This window comes from Nannospalax galili, unplaced genomic scaffold, assembly GCF_000622305.1.
Source record: "Nannospalax galili isolate Female #2095 unplaced genomic scaffold, S.galili_v1.0 scaffold461, whole genome shotgun sequence".
Lineage (NCBI taxonomy): Eukaryota > Metazoa > Chordata > Mammalia > Rodentia > Spalacidae > Nannospalax > Nannospalax galili.
In genome coordinates, this window is record NW_008349975.1 from 2938919 (window position 1) to 2959708 (window position 20790).

At 34.9% G+C, this 20790-nt stretch overlaps 1 protein-coding gene across 2 annotated transcripts in view; it reads right to left on the reverse strand.

The window, feature by feature from the left end:
* Positions 1-20790, reverse strand: part of Glra3 (glycine receptor alpha 3) — a 175501-nt gene that overhangs the window by 99912 nt on the left and 54799 nt on the right. For both annotated transcript variants that reach the window (XM_029570437.1, XM_008847144.2), the window contains exons 3-4: positions 17229-17296; positions 16513-16520 (exon numbers count right to left, since the gene is read on the reverse strand). In XM_029570437.1, the coding sequence (XP_029426297.1) occupies positions 16513-16520; positions 17229-17296 (76 nt within the window). The remainder of the gene's footprint in view (positions 1-16512; positions 16521-17228; positions 17297-20790) is intronic.

Genomic DNA, 20790 nt, shown 5'->3' on the forward strand with positions numbered 1-20790 from the left:
GTTTGATCAACCCAAGGTAAGGAATTAGAGAATGGATCACAAAATGCCACTGAAATATGTCATCTATGAAAAATGGAATATGCCAACAGGTAGAGAAGGATATGTTGTTCAGAGAGAGTTCCTTGTAGGACAATAAACAAATTGAAATCTTGAAAGAATGGATACATAAGAAAGGGGAAATAAAAATATACTAAATATTAAGAATGCAATATCAGATCTAGAAAAAAACCTGGAACAATTTTATATAAAGATGGGAAATGTGCTTAAATGTATTAACAGGATTGTAAGTAGGTTAGGTTTTAAATTTGGTGAAAAGAGATTAAATGAGTTCTTGTGTGCCAACTTCTTTTCCTATTATAATGACAGAGGAAAGAAAGGGGAGTTTGGCAGTTTGAGGCAGTTGCGGTTTATGGGGAACACTGGCACACAACTGATTTATTTGTTCTGTCTTTGTCTACTTGTATTTCAGAGACAGAACAATAAAAAGTTAGTATTCTTAATGGTTTCTTCACTAATCATGTGCATGTTATGGAATTGCGTCAAAATCACGATCTGTTTGTTCTGAGAACTTCTTGTAAGTGGAGTTAGGTGTTAGGTAGTTCTGAGATTTTCTGCAGATGCAACAATGGAGTTTTCACTTCCTGCCACCAGCTTCTTGCTATTGCAGGAATTTATTATCTTTCCTTTCAATTTTTTGGCATTTATTTATTTTACTTTTTGTTTGTATGAAGTGGGTTCAGCACGCCAGAAGCTCACATGTGGAAGTCAAAGGACATCTTGTAGAATAGGTTCCTTCCTTCCACTACATGGGTCCTGTGGATAGAACTCAGGCCATCAGGCTTGGCAAGTCCATATCTGCTGTGCCACCTCACCAGCCCCCTTTATTTTAAAAAATATTACTGTTATTTTTGTTGTTTTAAAAAGTTTTTATTAAATTTTGTGCATTTCATACATTATATCTTAACCATATTTCTGCCCCCCTCTCCTATCTGCACCCACCCCATAGTCCCTACATGGGATTTCATGCATTTTGTCATATATATTAAGGCCTATCAAGTCAAGTTTGCTTACAATTGTGGCTCATTTGCTTTGAGGGTTGCCTGGTTCCAAGATTTCAGCAGATTGTGTTCCTTCTGATTTCCGATCTCTCTCACTCGGGGAAGAATGGCAGCCAATTCCATGGTGCAATCTTTTTCATCTAGCTTTCCATTAGTTTATGAAAATGTTTCCAAAGAAAGTGACTGGTATGGCTTCTCTTATAATCACTAACACTGACTAGAGGAGGATTCATCAGCAGAAATAACTGGAGGAACAGAAACTGAACTGTTTGATCTGCCTGAAGGCTATGGAGCTCTGAATCCACTAAAGGACAAAGCATGTAGTGCATACAAAATAGTAGTAAAAATAATTTTTTTTTAACTCATGGTAACTTGAATCGAAATACATGACTATGAAAACCAAGTACTAAAGGCCCTCACAAATAACAATTCTACATTCAAGATGGCATCATGGACTGAGATATGGGCCTCCTGCTCCTAACTGTACTGTACCACAAAGTAAAATATGTTGCAGGAATTAAAATTTTTAGAGCAGAGTGGTTTTCTATGCTTCTTTTGAAGGAGTATCTTGTGTCCTATATCTTCAAAGGTGAGGATGGTGTAATATCTCAAAAGAAAAAGGAAAAAGCACTGCAATGAATATCTCCTATGAGGTAAAGGTAGTGCCATCAAAATAAGCTCCCAAATTTCAAAGGTGCTGATACAAATGTTAGGAATGCAGCTCGGCACTAGAGTACTTACTTGCCCAGCATGCACACAGCCTGGGTTCAATCCAAGCACCAAAAGTTGGACAAACTAGCCACCTAACTAGTAATGGTAGTCAATTACAGTGCCACAGATAAAAATCAGTCATATATAGGAAAGATGATTACTGTAGTAGAACGGTTTTGGACAGGTGTTCATAACATAATAATTGTGTGATGTCATCTAGTATAATTTTTATTTTTATTTTTTTGAGAATTCAGACATGAGTCTTGTTAAAAACAAAATTGTTATTGAATTTTTGAGATTTTCATGGAATGTATTTTGATGGTTTATAGATCTCCTCCCCTATCCACACCTCCCCTTAATGCCCCATGCCCAATTTAATGTACTCTATTATATTCTCCATAGAGTATATTATAAGCTCCTTAGAGTCTAATCTGTGTCCCTAGATGTCCTTCAGTGTGGGTCCAACCACTGGAGCATGCTTAACCCATCAAGAGTCACATCCATGAAAAAAACTGATTGTCCCCATCCCAGAAACCATTGGTGGCCAATATTTCTCCAGCTGAGGCTAGGCTTTCTTTCCCACTCTCTAATGTCTATGCTGGTAATTTTTCTGATTTGAGCTTACTTGAAGCTTGTGCATGATGCTACCATTGCTGTGAGTTCATAAGAGTAACTGACCAGCTGTCTGAGTAACTGGCCAGCTGTCTGAAAAACTCTATTTCCTATGGCTCCCCACCATCTCTGGCTTTTACACTCTTTCTGTCCCCTCTTCCATAATGATCTCTGAGCCTTGGGAGGCAGAAGTATTATATAGATGCCCTATTCAAGGATAAGTAGTCAGACATGATTATTGTCTTTCCATAATTTCCACCCCTCCAAATACCCCTCCCATTCCTTCCATGACTCCTCTTGTCCCTCAAAAGTTTCTTGTCCTCTTCTTTGGTAATTATTTATATATGCATACTTTTATGAATACACAATACACACATATTTCCCCATCCAAGTTGTTATGTCAACTGGTTTAGTCAGTATGCAAATCTTAGGCTACCATACTGAGCATAGCTTCCCTATCATATCTAGGATTCCTTAATTTGCAACAGGTGTCTTGTCCCTCTGGCTTTTGCATTCTTTCTGATCCCTCTTCTACCATGCTCCCTGAGCCTTAGATGTAAAGTTTGCACTGTAGATGCATCACAGAGGTAGGCACTTTACAGTCACTTATTCTCTGTGCTTAGCCAATTGTGGTACTATGTAATAATCTCCATCTGTTGCAATAAGAAGCTTCTTTATTGAGTGGTGAGAGCTACACTTGTTTTTGAATATATGAACAGATATCTTGAATGTGGTAAGAATTTATGTTGGTTTAAGAAAGCGACAGTAGTGGGTTGCTTTGTAGGGTCTATGTAGTTGTAGTTGTGTAGTTGGCTATGTTTACACTACCATACATGGGTTCCTTCATATTGAGCGGACTTTAAATCCAATTAGCTGATTACCCCTAAGACAAAAGTGCTATTATTGCACTAATAGAGATTGTTTCCTGGGTCTGTCATTTTTTTGGTACATAAGTTTTAGGGCTTGTACATAAGTTTTAGCAGCTTGTATAATATTTTCTGTTATTGGATATTTGATGGTTAGTATTTTGTTATAGATTCAATATAACTGAACTACGTGAGCAACTCATTAAAGATCCTAACGTAAGTGATTACAAATAGTAATTACATGTGATCATTAAGTTGGAAATTTGACTAAGGCTTCGTTGATCTTCTAATTATTGGGAAGGCTTCTAGATAAAATACAGATGCATCAACCGCAAAATGCCCATACCTAGGATCTATCTATGACAGTTCCTTAACAGAATTTATAACAATAAAAAGACTTCTATTGGAATTTTCCTGAATGGGTGGGCAATATTGCTTCCAGAAGACATGAGAAATAAAGTTACAATTGCAGTACAATGCATGTGATTGCTCCCAGTTGGTCATGGAGGCCTCAGGGGTTTCCAAACAAGACTGATCAATGGGGGGATGAATAACTGGTCAAAGTTCTCATAATAAAAAACTCACTCCTAAGCCCTAAATAGACATCTATATTAATCCTCACACATACACACCATCAAAGGAAACATCAGAAAACAGCATGTAAGAGGAAGCAGAAAGAATCCAAGGGCCAGACGATCGAGAGAAGTGCTGCAAAATGCTGTCTTTTGGACACGATAGGGCTATCACAGTCATTAACTTATAGCAGCTGTGGTTACCTGCACAGACCTGTACAAGAACAATTCAACCAAAATCCTGCTGAGATGGGATAGATGATCTCCAGGTCCTACCCATATAGAGGAGCTGCTGGCAGTGACTACTCGCTGGAGGAGAGAGAATTTTTTTGAGGCTTTGACAACTGAAAAGTTTCCCATGATCCAGTGGATGGTACTGCATCCATGCACATATGGGAAGTACTAACTGAACTTAAGGCTATCAGGGAAAAAAAATACCTGAATTTTTGAGAGGGGCATGATGAGTATATGGAAGGCGGAAGAAGAAAAAGGAGGGTAAATATGATCCTATTTCATTGTATACATGCATGAAATTCTCAAAACGAAAAGAAAAAATTTTAAAGTTACTTTTGTACTAGTTTTGTTACCAGAGGAAGAAAACATGAAGAATAAATGTCATAGAGGATATTTTGAGGACAATTTTACCAAATACTGAGTCAATAATGTTTAAGTGAATGAACGAAAAGAGCAAAATATCAAAGAGCATGAGGGAAATAAATCTGTTCCTTGCATCACGATGGAATATGAATCTGAAACAAATTTGAATGTATCTATAATAGTGGTGTGTCTATTCACACAGATACACATATAAAGTTTGAAAAATAACATTTGGAAGAGACTAGATCATTATAATAAAGAGAGAATGTAGTTTCCCCTTCTACCATATGTATTAACAATTTTTGCAAATAAATGGAAGCATAATATTATATCCCTTCCCTCACAGAATATTCTGGGCTTTCGCTCCTCCCACTTAGCTGTGAACATAAAAATATTCATGACTAACTATAGCCATGAATACCCTACAAATATATGTTGTAGGGGGCCAGAAATGTAGTTAAGTAGTAGAGCCTTTGACTAACATGTATGATGTTATGGATTTGATCTTCAGGGCCACAAAACAATAATAACTATATTATCAAAGGATAATATTTTCCCAGAGAAGAAAAAAAAATATTCTTGGTGGGTAAGAAACAACTTCGTCTTCAGAAATACTCCTAGCCTATGTAAATAAATTTGTCATCTGAAAGTGTTAAAATTTTATGAGGAGGAGAATTAAGGAAAAGAAATCTATGAAAATTCTTCACAGGGAAGTATAATGAAAAAATAGTGTTTAAAAACCACTGCCTTAGGGAAACTGAAGCAAAAAAAGAACACAAATATATATTCATTTCTTTTCATATCTGCTGTCAGCTTTTCATTAATCATCTTAATCTTAAACTACGTGGTTGGAGAAGAGCAATTACCTTCATAGCTAGTTACAATATGATAAAGAGTAAAATATATTTAGAGTTAGAATTTTAAGCTTCGGCAGTAGTGGCTTTTCGGGGTGTTTATTTAAAGTATATGATATATGGTAGCTCAACAAATTTTTTTTTGGTATTTAGTGAACAAAAGGCCAAAAGAAGATCTGATATGTATAAAAACTGACTCCAAACTAGAAAAAGGTGAAAGCAGAGTCTAAGACAAAAAATGTTTCCACCCAAGAAAGGGTTAAATTTTATCTTACTGACTCAGAAAGGAATCTGGTTATCTTTGTAATTAGCTTTTCTAGAGAGTCCACTTGCCAGGCTTCTGAATGTAAGGAGTAGGAGGGGGAGAAAAAGAGAGGGAGGGGAAAAACAGGGAGGAAGTTCAAATGTCTGGGGAGAGAAGACAGTGGAGCATTTCCGAATGTCTTTCCTGTCTTACAAGGAAAAGAAAATATCCTACTCAATTCAACTGATAAAGTATATGAGTTTCACAGATGACGGCTCCCAAGGACTTATTTGTGGATACTTGATGTATCTATTTAATGTTGATAAGATATATGCTAATAAGCTTATTTATGTTGATTAAGCCCTTTAACAAAAGTTAGTGACAGGATTATTTGTCTTACAATTTAGTTGGTCTCTGGAGTGTTGGCAATATTCCATAAAAACTGCTAAAGAAGAATTTTTAAAAGATGCAGATTATAGTCATCCAGTGCTGCTGAATCTATTTCTTCATGTTCTCCAAAGAACAAAGGGCTTATGCCATCAAGCCTCCTTGATATGACTGAGAGAAACATGTTTTTCCTTGCATTGTAAAACCAAATTTACAAGCATTAAATTGAGAGAGAGAGAGAGAGAGAGAGAGAGAGAGAGAGAGAGAGAGAATCCAGTAGGAATTTCCCATCTAGTTATAGTGGTATTTTTTAAGTAACAAGGACTGCTTACCTCTTCCCTGCACCTGCTGTACTGGATAAGGCTTATGCGATGCAGACCTAGATTCTTGTCGCTCTGGCTTGTTTCAACCTCCTTGTAGCAAAGCTAATTGGATTATTATTTGGGAAAGAAACCAGTAGTATCCTGTCCCAGCTCCTGAAAAGTGCCACCAAACTGGTCTACAGAGTTTTACTTTTAACTTTTGCATCTGTCAGATTAGATTTAGCAGCCAAAAAACAATTTAAATTGTTTGACACACACTTAACATTAATTGACATGCTAAATTCATGGTAAAATAACAAATTATGACTTGTGCCAATCATTGTAGAAATTATAATCACCAATCTACTGCTTATTTTATCTTTATTTTATCTTTGAAGGTTGAAATAACATTTTGGAATATATTCGTTCAATAAGTCACAGTCCCTAAAATAATGGTACAAGAGGAATGTCATTGCTAGGAACTGTTCACAATAACTTGTCATTTCTTTTACACGAGGTAGTCAAACAACAGGTGCTTAATTGCAGCAAATAATTCTAAACCTAAAATCTTTCTCTAAATAAATTTCATAGAGGTAATTCTCTCCATTGTAAATTAATAGCAGGCAGAGTTGAATTGAATTAAATGACACATATCTTTACCATTACATTGAATGCTAAAGGATTCAGTGCAAACATTTCAAGGGACTAAATACAATGTATTTAGCTCTCAGTTTTACCCATTGCACAGAAGCTCTAGAAAATACATCCTCCCCTAAAGGAGGGGACTCCCAGAGGCGAGTGTCTGAAATCTCCCAACTCCTCATAGATTATTGTCTTTCTGTGGTCTTTAGCTCTATTTTTCTTTGTCATTTATTGCTCATAGAATTGGAAATATGCTTTTAAAACATTTTTTTTGTTTAGCAACACTATAACATATCTAAACAATTGTGGTGTTTTGTGATATTTTTCACAAGAAATTCCACATTACAGAAAAGATCTGCAGAGGTCCCTTTTTGAGAGATGATGATTTAAGGACTATCTTGTGGATGAATATATCATCCTAAGATTTATTCATGTTCTTGATGGGGGTCAGTAAGGTATGTGACATTCTCCCAACTTATTTTCTGCAACTGTTCCCATAAATGAGCCCATTTCTGGTTGACACATAGAAATGACAGTTCAGGGAACGTCTTTGCTGTCAGTCACTGGTTACTCAAGCAAGGATTTAAAAATATTTCAGACCAAAGCTATTACTATATTTGGTCAGACTTTATTTCTGTAAAAGTAGTACAGTAAGTGTAGGAAACCAGGATGCCAGGCCTGAAACTTATAGGTCCAGGCTGCATTCTCTGCTAAAAAGGAGAGGCACTGAAAACAGTGGCTCTGATAATCCCTGCCTTGCAGGACACTGTTGGGCTGGCAGGAGGAAGCGGCCTGGTCATAAAAGTGCAGGCTCCCTGCTCTGTGGGAAAGCGTCTTGGTCAACAACCCTTAGCTCATCTCCTTGTCCTAAACAAATAACTCAGCTATCCCTGGCTAAGAGATTAGGCCAGGTTAAAGGTTTACTCCTGAGCTAAAAGCTGAAAGTTCACCATGCTTTTAGCTCTAAGAAAGAAAACATTGTGGCCAATAAATTACGGGATGGACATTGATAACCTTGAGTAAAAGTTTAAGAATACTTCTGGCGCCAACTAACAGACTAAATGTCCTGTTTCTTTGTACCCTAAATCTTTGTATGTGACTGTCATATCCCACGTGACTGCTAGTTCCTTGGGATGTATAAAAACCATCTAAATTCTAAAATAAATCGTCCTGTTGGGAAGACACAGGTGCCAGAGTTTGACTCTGTCACCCATCAGACCCTCTGCCCCAAAGCCAGCAGGTCCCCCGCTAAGCAAAGCAAGCCTGAGTCCCTACAGTAAGGTCAATACACTTTCAGGTGATTCAAAAAGAAGTGGAATAAGTTACTGAATCTATAAATCTAACATAGGATTACACTATGAATACTATTATGGTACTCAACAGAAGTAAGTGTGCCTTTATAGGAATCTGACTCATTCGTAATGAATTCAAGAACCAAAGACTCATTTCCAGCAGAGTTTATAAAAGGAGGGAATGAACAAACTTCCCTTAAGTTATACATATTTCCTTCCAATTGAATGATCCTAGGAATGGAAGAATTCTTTCACAAAGTTATTCCTAAACTGATACAACAGAAAAATCTAAGCACAGCTATATCAGGTCAAGAAATGAAATTATTTAAAAACAAACTTTTGGACACGTAAAACTGCTGGCCTAGACTACATCAAATACTTACAGAAGTAACATCAATTTTACATTAAGCATGAAGAGAAAAGGGGAAGAAGAAACACTTCTGACTAGTTTTGAAGCAAGCATCACATAGATACTTAACACCTTTCTTACTGTGTAAATAATAAATTATCATTCACTAGTCAAACAACACAGCAGTATCAAATCCTAAAATTAATATTGGAAAATTAAATCTGCTAATATATAAAATGACAGTAAGTTATGATTAAGTGAGGGATGCAATAAATCCAAGTATGCTTTAGTATTTGGAAATCAACCAATGCATTCCAAAATATTAACAAAATGAAAGAGAAATCATACAGTCATTTTACTCAAGCTGGGATAACACTGAATGAAATATGATGACAATTACAAAAAAAACTTAACAAGCAATTCTGGCAAGATGTCTAAGCAGAAAGGCATTTGTTGTCCAGCCTGATGATCAAACTTTGATACTTAGTCTTCAGGAAGTCTGAGGAGAGAACCAATTCCATCAAGTTCCATCCTCTGGCCTCCATCTGTATGCCATGACTCACACACCCCTCCCCTTAAATATAATAATAATTTTTTAAAAATTAGTAATGAAAAGCTTCAATCTGATAAAGATCATCCATGAAAAACCTGCAATCATTATCATACTTTTCAGGAGAGGCCTGAAAATTTTTTATTTATAACTTCTTAATTCCATACATATATTGTACATAGTGATATTTTATAGACAGTCTCATACAAGATTATGTACTTCATTAATCCTGCCCTATCCATTATTCCCTACTCTTTTATATCACTGCATTCTATTACCCCTCCCATGAACCATCCCCATGGTCCCTTATTTAGTTTCTTTATCGCTGAATATTTTCCAATTGAAACACACTTATCTAAAGATTCAAAGCTAATGTTCACTTATGAGAGAGAACATGTGGAATTTGTCTCTCTTGTTCTGGGTTACCTCACTTAGGTGTTTTCTTCCAGCCCCATTTGATTCCATGAGAATTTTTTCATTTCATTTTTCTTAACAGCAGTATGATATAGGATGAATTTAATGTGGTAGAGAATGGGAGGGTAGGGAAGAACAGAGAGTAAGGGGGGATAACTAGCACTAAAGGCCTTTAGAAGAGTCATATGGAAACCTGCTATATAAGCTCCTTTAAATAGATAGACATAGATATAGATAGATACCAAAAAACATGTATACACTTTAAAAAGAGTTTAAATGTAATAGGTTCAGTGGCCCTAATAGATACCACAGACTACCAAATGAAAAGCCCAATGCCAGGAATGGACTCTCTCTTTTGAAATTGTTGATATGAGAGATCCCATAAACCCTCAAACAATATTGGTTATTGTCATTGCACTTGGTTCTCCAAGTGAAAACTTGGTGGTAAGACACTATTTCTGAAGACATTATGTACCTGATTTTCAAAACAAATGAAGAAAAATCAAGCTGATACTGACCTGAAAGCTTCATCTCTGTTGGCCAGCTTTCACAGTACTAGAAGGTGCTATCTGTGTTACTGACAGATTAAGGTAATCATCAACCTTAATCAGCTGTGGACTGTGTGACTTACAAGAACAACTGGCTTGATAAAATATGCCTACTGGTGCATTAGTGTCACAAATGTTATGGGAGTAACCAAATACCTTCTAGTAGAATTTAAGGCCTAAATAGAGCTCATACCTGAAAGTGTTAACAAGGCCAAGAACATGTGGTAAGTCACGTCACAGACCATAGGAGAGAACTTACTACTATCATTCAGCTAAATAGACATAGTATTGAACTGATTTATAATGACTTGTTATACCCATAGATAAGTTCATCTCTCAACTCTACAAGAAAAAGTTCTTCTTGCAACAAATGGCAATTAACACAGAAACCCATAACTGGTCACTGTGTAGTGAGTAAGAGACTGAGGAAAGCTCAGCACTAAATTGGGCACCTATTTCTTACTCTTTCCTCCAAATGCTCAAGGATAATTGCAGAAGAGGGAGCAGAGAGATTTTAAGAGCTAGAGATGGTAGATGAATACAAGGAAACAGTGTTGTCTGGACACAACAGCATACTTGCACACATGACCTCACAACATTTATAACTGCATGTACAAAACCTGTACAAACCCAAGCCAGAGAGGAACCTGGTAGGGTTGAAGGGAGGAAACCTCAGCCCTAGCTGAGGCTCTGTTGGCAACTGATAGCTGCTAATGGAGGGGAGAGGCATGTTTATTTACTCACTTGCTGTCTGGTAGGCTGACTAGACAACGATGGACAGACTCACACCCAGAGAAGCATATTAGACTCAGTAAGCCTTAAAGAAGCAACAAAAAATACAAATAATAATAGAGGACATGAAGTCACAGGGGTTGCATAAGGTGGGAGTGAAGATGGGGAGGGGATCTTAATAAATTCTTGAATAAATAAAAATAGTTTTAAAAAGAATATCCTGCCCTTTGAACATATTAACCCACTTCACTTGCTCCATCTTCTCCCTTTTGCTGATTCATTTCCTCAGTTTCTTGTGGTATCTTAAGTAAAAGGTGGTTAAATTTTTTTAAGTTAAAACTAAATCATTTATCGAAAGCATTAGAGTGATTCAGATATGTGCCAATGAAAAATTATTCATCTTCAGAATATTTTGTTGGAGTTTTTGTATGTATGCATGTGTACTATGTGACAGTAAATGTAAAGCAGAATTAAATGGGAAGAAGATTAAAAAAAAAACCCCTCCAAATGGAAAAAGACATCTCAGTCTCACCATTAATCAAGTCTTTCTATCCAAGGAAATACAGGATTTAAAAGGAAATACAGAATTTAAAAGGAAACACATAATTATTGTATTTAAAGGAAATATAGAAATTAAAACCAATATGACTTCACTTATACATTAAGAAATAAAGCTGGATAAATACTAAGTGTGGTAGAACATAGGAAATTGATAAGACATCTCAGTCTCACCATTAATCAAGTCTTTCTATCCAAGGAAATACAGGATTTAAAAGGAAATACAGAATTTAAAAGGAAACACATAATTATTGTATTTAAAGGAAATATAGAAATTAAAACCAATTTGACTTCACTTATACATTAAGAAATAAAGCTGGATAAATACTAAGTGTGGTAGAACATAGGAAATTGATAAAATGGCTGTTAGATATTTGAAAAAGAATGGCCTCTTTGTAGAGAAATTTATAAATACTTAGAGAATTTTAAATAACTAATTCAATTTCTGCAGAGTATGTTTTAGATATTTGAAAAGATAACAAGCAGTGATTTTCAGTGCAGTGGTCTTTTGTAGTAATAAGGACACTGGGAACAACTAAACATCCATGGAATGTAGAATAAATAAATACATCATGGAACACTTACTGAAATAAAAAATGAATAAAATGCTTTGCATGTAAGCATGGGTTATCTCCAAAAACCTAATCCTGGGCAAACAAAATTAAACTGGTTAGATGTGAATGATTCAGTATAATTGTCGAATTTATCTTACACATAAACAGTGCAGTTTATGTCTTGATAACAAAAGTTTCCTTTAAGAAATTAGAGAAGCCACATTTAGAACTGATGTGAATAGTAGGCCACAATTTGTCTGCAATATTTAATTTAATAATGTGCTAATAGGTATATTAATTTGTTCTTATCTTATTGTCTTTACATTTTTGTGTGCCTAAAAGTATTTTATGAAAATATTTTTGAAAAGACTCTTTGGTAGTTTAAAGATTCTATTAACATATATATTTAGACACTAACACTTTTTAAATTCCATGTCATCTTAGCATCCCTGGACAATCCAATCACTAGATGATTTAAAGTAGTACATGCTCACTCTAGAAACTAAAATTTGAACCTAGCTTTGGTGTTGAAAAAATTTTTTAAATCTCAGCAGCTTTATAATACAGTGAGATTATAATGATTTCATAAATCCTCCTTAAGATCTTGTCAAACATAGATGTTTGCTGAAGAGAGATAGTTAAGTCTGCATAACTATTTTAAAATACTACTATTATAGGGACTAGAGAGATGGCTCAGTGGTTAAGAGCACTGGCTCCTCTTACAGAGAGAGGATCAGGTTTCAATTTCCAGCACCCACATTGTGGCTAACAACCATTCTAACTCCAGTTCCAGGGAATCCATCTCCCTCTTCTGACCTCCACAGGCATTGCACAACACGGATGCACTTACATACATGCAAACAATACACTCATACACAAGAAATAATAATGATAAATAAAATAAAATGTTTAAAAAATACAGCTACATACGTATACCAAACTACTATTTATTAGTTAAAAATATCATCATAGAAATGCTTTTGCTTTGACATGTTAACCTTGTCTACAACTCAAACATTTGCAGGAATATACTTCATTTGAGTTAGTGGTCTTAAGGTTTATGAAAATAATATGGAGTGGCTTTCATCACTACAAGATCAAAGAGCAGAACAGAAACACCACTCTCCCATCTCAGGCCATGCAGCAAGACAAGAAAGAATGGCTTTAACTGTAGTAAGTGAGGTGGTTGTTGTGGGCTTGGTGGCTTTTTTGTTTGTTTCTTATTGTTGTTTCAGTTTCTGTTTCTGTTTCTGTTTTTGACAGGATATCTCACTATGTAGAACTTGCTGGCCTTGAACTCCTCGAGATCGACCTGCCTTAGCCTTCCAAGTGCTGCCTTGAAGGCATGTACCACTATGCTTGACTAAATAAGTTTTATTTTTAATTTATTTTTTTAAAAAACTATGGCTCCTAATAATTCTTAAATAATTGTCTGTCTAAGAAAAATATGAACTTAAAGGAATGAAGCCTGAATTAGTCCTAAGAGCATCATCTTCTGTGTAACAATGTATGACTCAAGTGTGAGGAAAACAAAGGAAATAAAATTCCCACATTATCTGTAAAATTTTTTGATGACTACAGATTGAGAATAATAAGATTGTACTCAAGTAAGAACAATTTTCACATTAAGTGAACTAGAATAACAAACACTGAAAAAGTATAACAGTTAAAATTTTGAGTTTATACGTTGAAAGGACTCAAAAATATTTAAAACCTGGTTCAAGTTCAAGGCCAGCAAGATGGATCAGCAGGTTAAGACGTTTGCCCTCAAGCCTGATGATATGTGTCTGATACCTGGGACCAACATGATGGAAAGGGTGAATCAACAGAGATCTGCAGTTTTCCTCTGACTTCAACATGCACACAGTGGTGCTCTGTTTTCTGTGTCTCTTTGACTGTCTCTGTCTTTCTCTCTCTGATATGTCACACACACACACACACACACACACACACATTAGTACACACACACACTAAATTAGTAAATTTTTTAAAAACTATGATAAAAACTTGATCAAAAAGAAAGCAGAAAATTTATTTTTCACAATAGATGAAAACTTCCCCACAGCAGAGGGCGCTGCTCAAAATACTTGGGTAGTTAAGACACAAAGACTGAATCAAGTGATGAAGGTTGTGAAGCATAGGTTTACAGAATTACTTGGCTTTTTTCTTAACATATGAATTCTCAGACATCATAGTTTTGATTAGTCTTAGGAAAGCTGACATGGAAATCTTTTAATTTTAATGGTCAATCTTACTTAAATTAGGTTGTTTATAAAAATAAGTGTAAATTATCTTTATCAGAATAATGTGAATATATATTTTCATATGGGTAGGCATGATAGCTCAGTGAGTAGAGAAATCTACTACCAAGTCTGCTAAATTAAATTAAATCCCAGTGACCTACATGATGCAAAGTGAGACCCAACACCTGCTAATTGTCCTCTGACTTCCACATGTGAAGTATAGCATGAATGTACTTGTACACATGCAGGAGTACATGCATGAGTGCACACACACACACACACACACACACACACACACACACACAGAGAGATTAAGAACTTTAAAATGTGTTAACACATTATTGGTATAAAAATGAGAAAAACACTAAGGACATACAGCAATACAGTACATAACACTACAAGTTACAGTGTAGTGATAGTGGACATTGTTCTTAAAATACAACAAAGTAACCAAGTAGAATCAAAATAATTATTGATTCTTCTAACAAATAAATACAAGTTATAATTTTCTCTATTCCAGTGTAGAAAGACAATACTGCAGTTATTCTAGCTAATAGTATTTAAAAAAAAACATTTAATGCCAAATCACATTATTTGGATTGCTATAATGTCATCACGTATTTAGAAATATAAAAGAATTAAAAGAAAGACATTACTGTGGAGTGACTGGTTACTTTTGTGAGTATTTAATCTCTGGGATATTTCATTAATCTTCACTCATGCTTACTTACCACTATTAACAAGAGGTAAATATGATTTTAAATGTGATGCATGATAATGGAACATGTGGAGAAGGAAATATTTTCTACTGGAGCAAGAAAACAAAACTGAGCCATGATCAGCACAGAGGCATGTTTGTGATAGTCTGAAAATATTTTGTAGAATAATATCTTTTATTAAAGGAAATCTAAAATCATTAAAGTTGAGAAATTTAGTAGGCATGTCATCATGTTGATGATGGGCCAGATAAGTAGTGGATTGGTGAATTACTTCATAAAGAACAGACAACTCTAGGGACCTAATAATGAAGAGTTTCTCTCTTTTTTCCAACTCCCACCCCTTTACTTCATAAAGAATGGCAAGGCTACTAACTTTACCAAGTATTGTTGTTGATGGTGTTTTGTGGAAGCAATATTGTAAAGGAGAAATAAATGGAAAAAATATTTCCAGGTTTTCAGGATTATACCACACATACAGAAGTAATTAATATGAAAACATTGTTAGGGGATAGAAATATGATTTGAGATTTACATAGAAAAAAGCTAGTATGACTATCTTTTGGTAATTTGGGATGGCTGTATACATATGCAAGATATAATCTGAACCAGATATACAACTAGAATGTAGAATATACCAAAGTCTGAAACAGTTATAGTCACTTTTAAGATATACTTATTAATTCAATGCTGTGAACCTAAAAATTACAGCCAATTTAAAAAAAATAAATTTTTAAAAAATGAAAAACTATATTTATATCAGAAACATACTCTGCTTATACAAACAAATAGTATTCATTTTCTGTTTTTACATTCATACACATATTCATAGTGACTTGTATACTGTATTTACAATAATTCTATAAATATTTGTAATATGCAAAATGTGAATTCAATACTTCTTCACCAGTGATTTTTTTGGCTATATTACTTCTGAATAGAACTACAGATATGTTGCTAAGTGATTCAATATTTCATACGTGAAAGGAACATCAATTTGAAGGAAATCATTCCTGAAAGTCTCTATTGAGATGAATATCCTTCTCTACATGAACAAACTTAAACACAGCAGATAAAGGGCTTTGTAGATTATTAAGTATTAATTTGTATATTCAGTATTTTTCCTTGAAAATTCTGAAGCATGTAAAAAATTGTAATTTTCTATGATAGTTTTGTCAACTACTAAATCTTTAAGTATTTTATATCATTGTTTAGTCAAAAGCAGCTTGAAAAATTAATGGAAATCATTCTTGATAAATTTAGGTATACAGTATAATTCTAGGTAATTTAAGAACTGTCACATAAAGTTTTTAAAAGTTGGATTCCAGCTAACTTTACAGACATTCACTGGTTTATGTATTTTTGAATTTTTTATCAGTGAAAATGCACAGTTAAAATTACAGAGCAAATTAGAGCACATAAAATAAAGTTTAGAGGACACTATGCAATTTAAAACAAATTTGCTTTATAATGATAATTTTTGGTCATTGTTGTCCTTCATAACTTAATTTTATGCAATTACTATAATTTTATGCAATATCTATAATTATTTTTATTTTTTAGGGTTCTTTTGGATACTGAAATGTTAATCAAAATCTTCACATGCTAAATAAGCACCTTAACATTAAGTGATATAACCAACATCTTATTTTTTAAATATTTTGCCTATACTAGCCTATAACTCATTCTGTAGCCCGCACAGGACTTGAACCTGTGATCCTCTTGTCTCAGTCTCCTGAGCAGCTGTGATTGGAGACCAGCAACACCAGGTCTACCGATTCTCATAAATCTTTATGATATTTAGGGAAGTGATACATTCACTTGAAAAAGTAATCCAATAGGATATTAAAATGTTGATATAAATAAATTTGCAAGTGTGTAGAATAATTAAATATTAAAGTATTTACTGTTATGCAAATGGACAGCTGTGAACAAGCATTGGAAATAGTATATGGTGGAGTTTTAATTTTAGCTGGAAGAGTAATCCTAGATTGTTGAATCTGGAAAAGTCAATCTTGTTTTCTTTTGATTTTTTATATACCATTTCTTAATTTTATTTATCTATTTTTTATGTGTTTGAGTGTTTTGCCTGCATGTAAGTGCACCATGTGCATGCAATGCCCAAAGAGTCCAGAAGAGGGCATCTGATCCTTTGTAGCTGGAGTTCCAGAGGGCTGCTAGCTCCCAGGTGGGTGTGGAAGAAGAACCTGAGTCCTGGAAAAGCAACTATTGCTATTAACTGCTGAGCCATCTCTCCAGCCCCTAATACATCATTTCTAAATGAAACACTATCTACAGTTGATTGCAGTTTAGTTATTTCCACTAATTTTATGTTACAATTTTATTATATTAAACAGTTCTAAATTCACAGAAATTTGATTATAAAGTAATCCAGTGTGAAACTTGTTACAGAGTGGACAGGCTTACCATGGTTGTCTCTGCAATGGAGCCAAAGCTGTTTATGAATATGTTGCATGTGACATTAACTGGAGGACCTGAAAAAGAGAATATATAAGGGCTGTTAGCTACTTACCTAAAATACTTTCAAGTAATTCATTGCTTTTCATTTTTAGTGAAAAGTAGAGATATTCATTTTTAAATTAAAAAAAAATATTTATTTTCGTGTATGAGTTTTTTGCCTCAATGTGTGTATATATAAGTGCATTCATGAGTGCAAACGCCCACCAAAGCCAGATGACCATGTTATATATATTGGACTTGGAGTTATGAATGGTTGTTAGCCACCATGTAGGTACTGGGAACCAAACATGGGTCCTCTAAAAGAGCAGGCAGTGCTCTTAACCACTGAGCCAGCTCTCCAGTCCTGAAAGTACAGACATTTTTAGAGGGAAACAGATGTGCAACATTGAAGGCAATTATTCTGTGACTATCTGGACTGAAAAACATCAGGGTTGGTGATATTCTTTGATCACTGATGCTGGCCAGTAAATAAAGCTCATATTCTGATGAATGTGGGTGTCATATATATGTGAAGGTCTGTGCTCATGACCAACAAGCACTAAGGCCCAGTTTGGCTCATCCTAGGCTATGTAGTAGATGGAAACGACAGGTAAGATAGAATCAGTTTTCCTAATGTAATCATTGCTAATGGCTCTGTAAGTGTCTGGGACATTTTACAGTCTCTGGGACATTTTAGGAACATTTCTTTTGATCTTTTCCCCATGGATGACATTTTTCTGTCTCTGACTGTTTCATAAAATTGTGTTAAAAAATAAGAAATATTAAATAATATGTGGTGGTAAATACCTAGAAAACACATGGTGGCACCACCCCCCCCACACACACACACTTTTAATCCAGACATTATTATTGCTTTTTATTTTCTAGTCTGTTGTTTTGTTGTTCAGTGACGTACAGTGGCTTCTTACCACTTAAATCAGTTCTGTGAGCTTAGAGGTCATAATATTTGGTCAGAGATGTACTGAGTTCTTTGTGCCTGTAGTCATCTACTCTTTGTTAAGAGGTTAACACTGTTTAGAGGCAAGGCTTCTTTGCTCAATGAGATTATAATTCTACTTTATCATTCATTTATTGCTAGTACAGAGTCTAAGCTCAGGCAGAAATGGGCACCTCTAAGGTCTTCTTAGGAGGAGTGCATAAAGCCCTGTACACTCATATAACTTCTATGTTTATCATAACACACTAGAGTTTTTCAAAGTTGTGTGTCTCATTGTTTCTTGTTGGGCTTTTATTGCTGGAATGGGGATTGCAGACTTTGACAAAACCAGTTTTTGGTTGTTTTCAACAACTGTCCAAGGGTTCAGGTCTTTTCCCAAATGGGTTATAAGTCAAATAAATTATTGAATAATATTCTGTGTGACACTTCTCTTGGAAGCTTCTGGACAGGCCATACAGCATCCCCCCTCTGGGATGGGCTGTCTGAGAAGTTTCGAGTTGCTCTGCACACTCAGGTAGCTCCAAGAGCACTGCTGGATGTCAGGCTTCTATAAAGTTGGGAGTGAGACAAAATTAAGATGCCTTCTGTTCCTAAGGAATTCGATTGGATTTCCTTGAATAGACACCCCACAGACCGTTGCAAGCTTCTGGTTTATTTTTAGGATTTTGAACACTAATTTTGCCAATTTTGCTAATGTTTTTGTTGACAGAGATTCCCCAGTCAACAGCTCTAGAATTCCTTTCTAAATGCCTAATTTAGTAGCCAGTATAAAGACAAATAATTTTATTTTTATCAGGTCCACTTATGTATTCCTTTACTAAACATCTAAGGTTTGTTTCCAATAAATGGAACAAAAAGAGATTATACTCTAACAGAGGGAAGAGGGCTAGAATCAATAAACTGCTGACTATTTCTTGCTGCCAAGTACTATAATCACAGGTATTACTTAATTCACCATAACGTGAAAGCAGAAAATAGTCAGATATTTGTATAGTAAGATAATAAAGCCCAAAGGGGATATTGAAGGTGCTGTAAACAGCACAGTTATGTCTGATTCTAGGAATTATGTTCTCATATTATCTTTGTCCTAATCTTTTTTAACATGGTATTTTTTATCTGTTCTTTGGTTTTGTGATTAGGCTGATAGTTATATAAATAAAAATACTGGGGTTGGAAAGAGGGTTCAATAGTTAAGAGCACTGGCTGCTCTTGCAGAGGACCTGGATTTGATTCCTAGCACCCACATGGCAGCTAGCAACCATCTGTAACTCTAGTTCCAGGGAAATGCAATGCCCTCTTCTGATTTCCATGGGCATGGCATGACATGGATGCACTTACAGCAATACACTCATACATATAATGTAAAAATAAAAAAAAATTTAAATGCTGAAATATTTTGTGGTTTTGGTTAAAAATTGTTCTGAAATAAAATTTATCTATATTAATCAGATAAGACCACATATGTAAATTCATATCTAAGAATAATTTTATTTTTGTTTTGATAAAACATAGGAATAAATATATTTTTGTGATATTTACTATAAAGTGGAAGTGTATCCTCTTGCCCTAACTTTACCTCTCCTTTTCAAAGAAAATCATTTAAAATCATTTAACAAATTCTTTGGAGGCTGGAGAGATGGTTCAGTGGTAAGTAGTGGTAAGAGAACTTAGTGTGGATGTGTGAGGACCTGGGTTTGAATCCCAAATGCCCATTTAAAGAGGCTAGATATGGCTGTGCATGGTGTGACCCCAGGAGGTGTACAGGTGTACACCAGGAGCTTGCTTGTCAATCTAACCTAAAGTGCAGTCTTCCAAGACAATTGTCTAGAGGTAATAAGGTAGGGAGCAATAGAGGAAGGTACTGAAAATCCTCCTCTTGCTTAACATGTCAGCACATGGACATGTACACCTACACTTCATATACCTATACCACACACACACACACACACACACACACACACACACACAAGAAGGAAGGAAGGGAGAGAGGGCAAAAAATTGAAAAAAGAGAGACTCTTTGTATATTCACCACAGTTTATCTAAATAAGATGTTCAATGATGGAGACATACATATATTCTGATGTGCACATAGAAGGTCATGCTTTGGACTTCTCTTCAAACGTCAGGCAGTACTCCATATGCAGAAGTATTTACTCCAATATCATTTTATGTCTTATTCACTACATTACACTATTATAGCAATATGAATACTCTCCAGGTGCATCATTAATTTGTTCACAGGCTCTGAATATGATATTGTCATACCTACTTGATCAGATGTTTAAATATGAAGGCATGAATGGTCAACGGAAACGTGTTTCTACAGAAGAGCAGCGGTCAAAGGAAAAATAGCTCAATTGGAGTTTTACAAGCAGCTGGGATCGCAAAATACATCATACTCTATTTCCATATACATATCATTTCCTTTCTTATAGAAATTTTTGTTAGATTAATAATTGTAATATTAATTTCACATATTTCAAATGTATTGTTAACTTTTTTGATTTATTTATTTTTATTTAAAAGAAAAGTAATTATCACCATTACCCAATTCTGACCCATGAAAGCTAC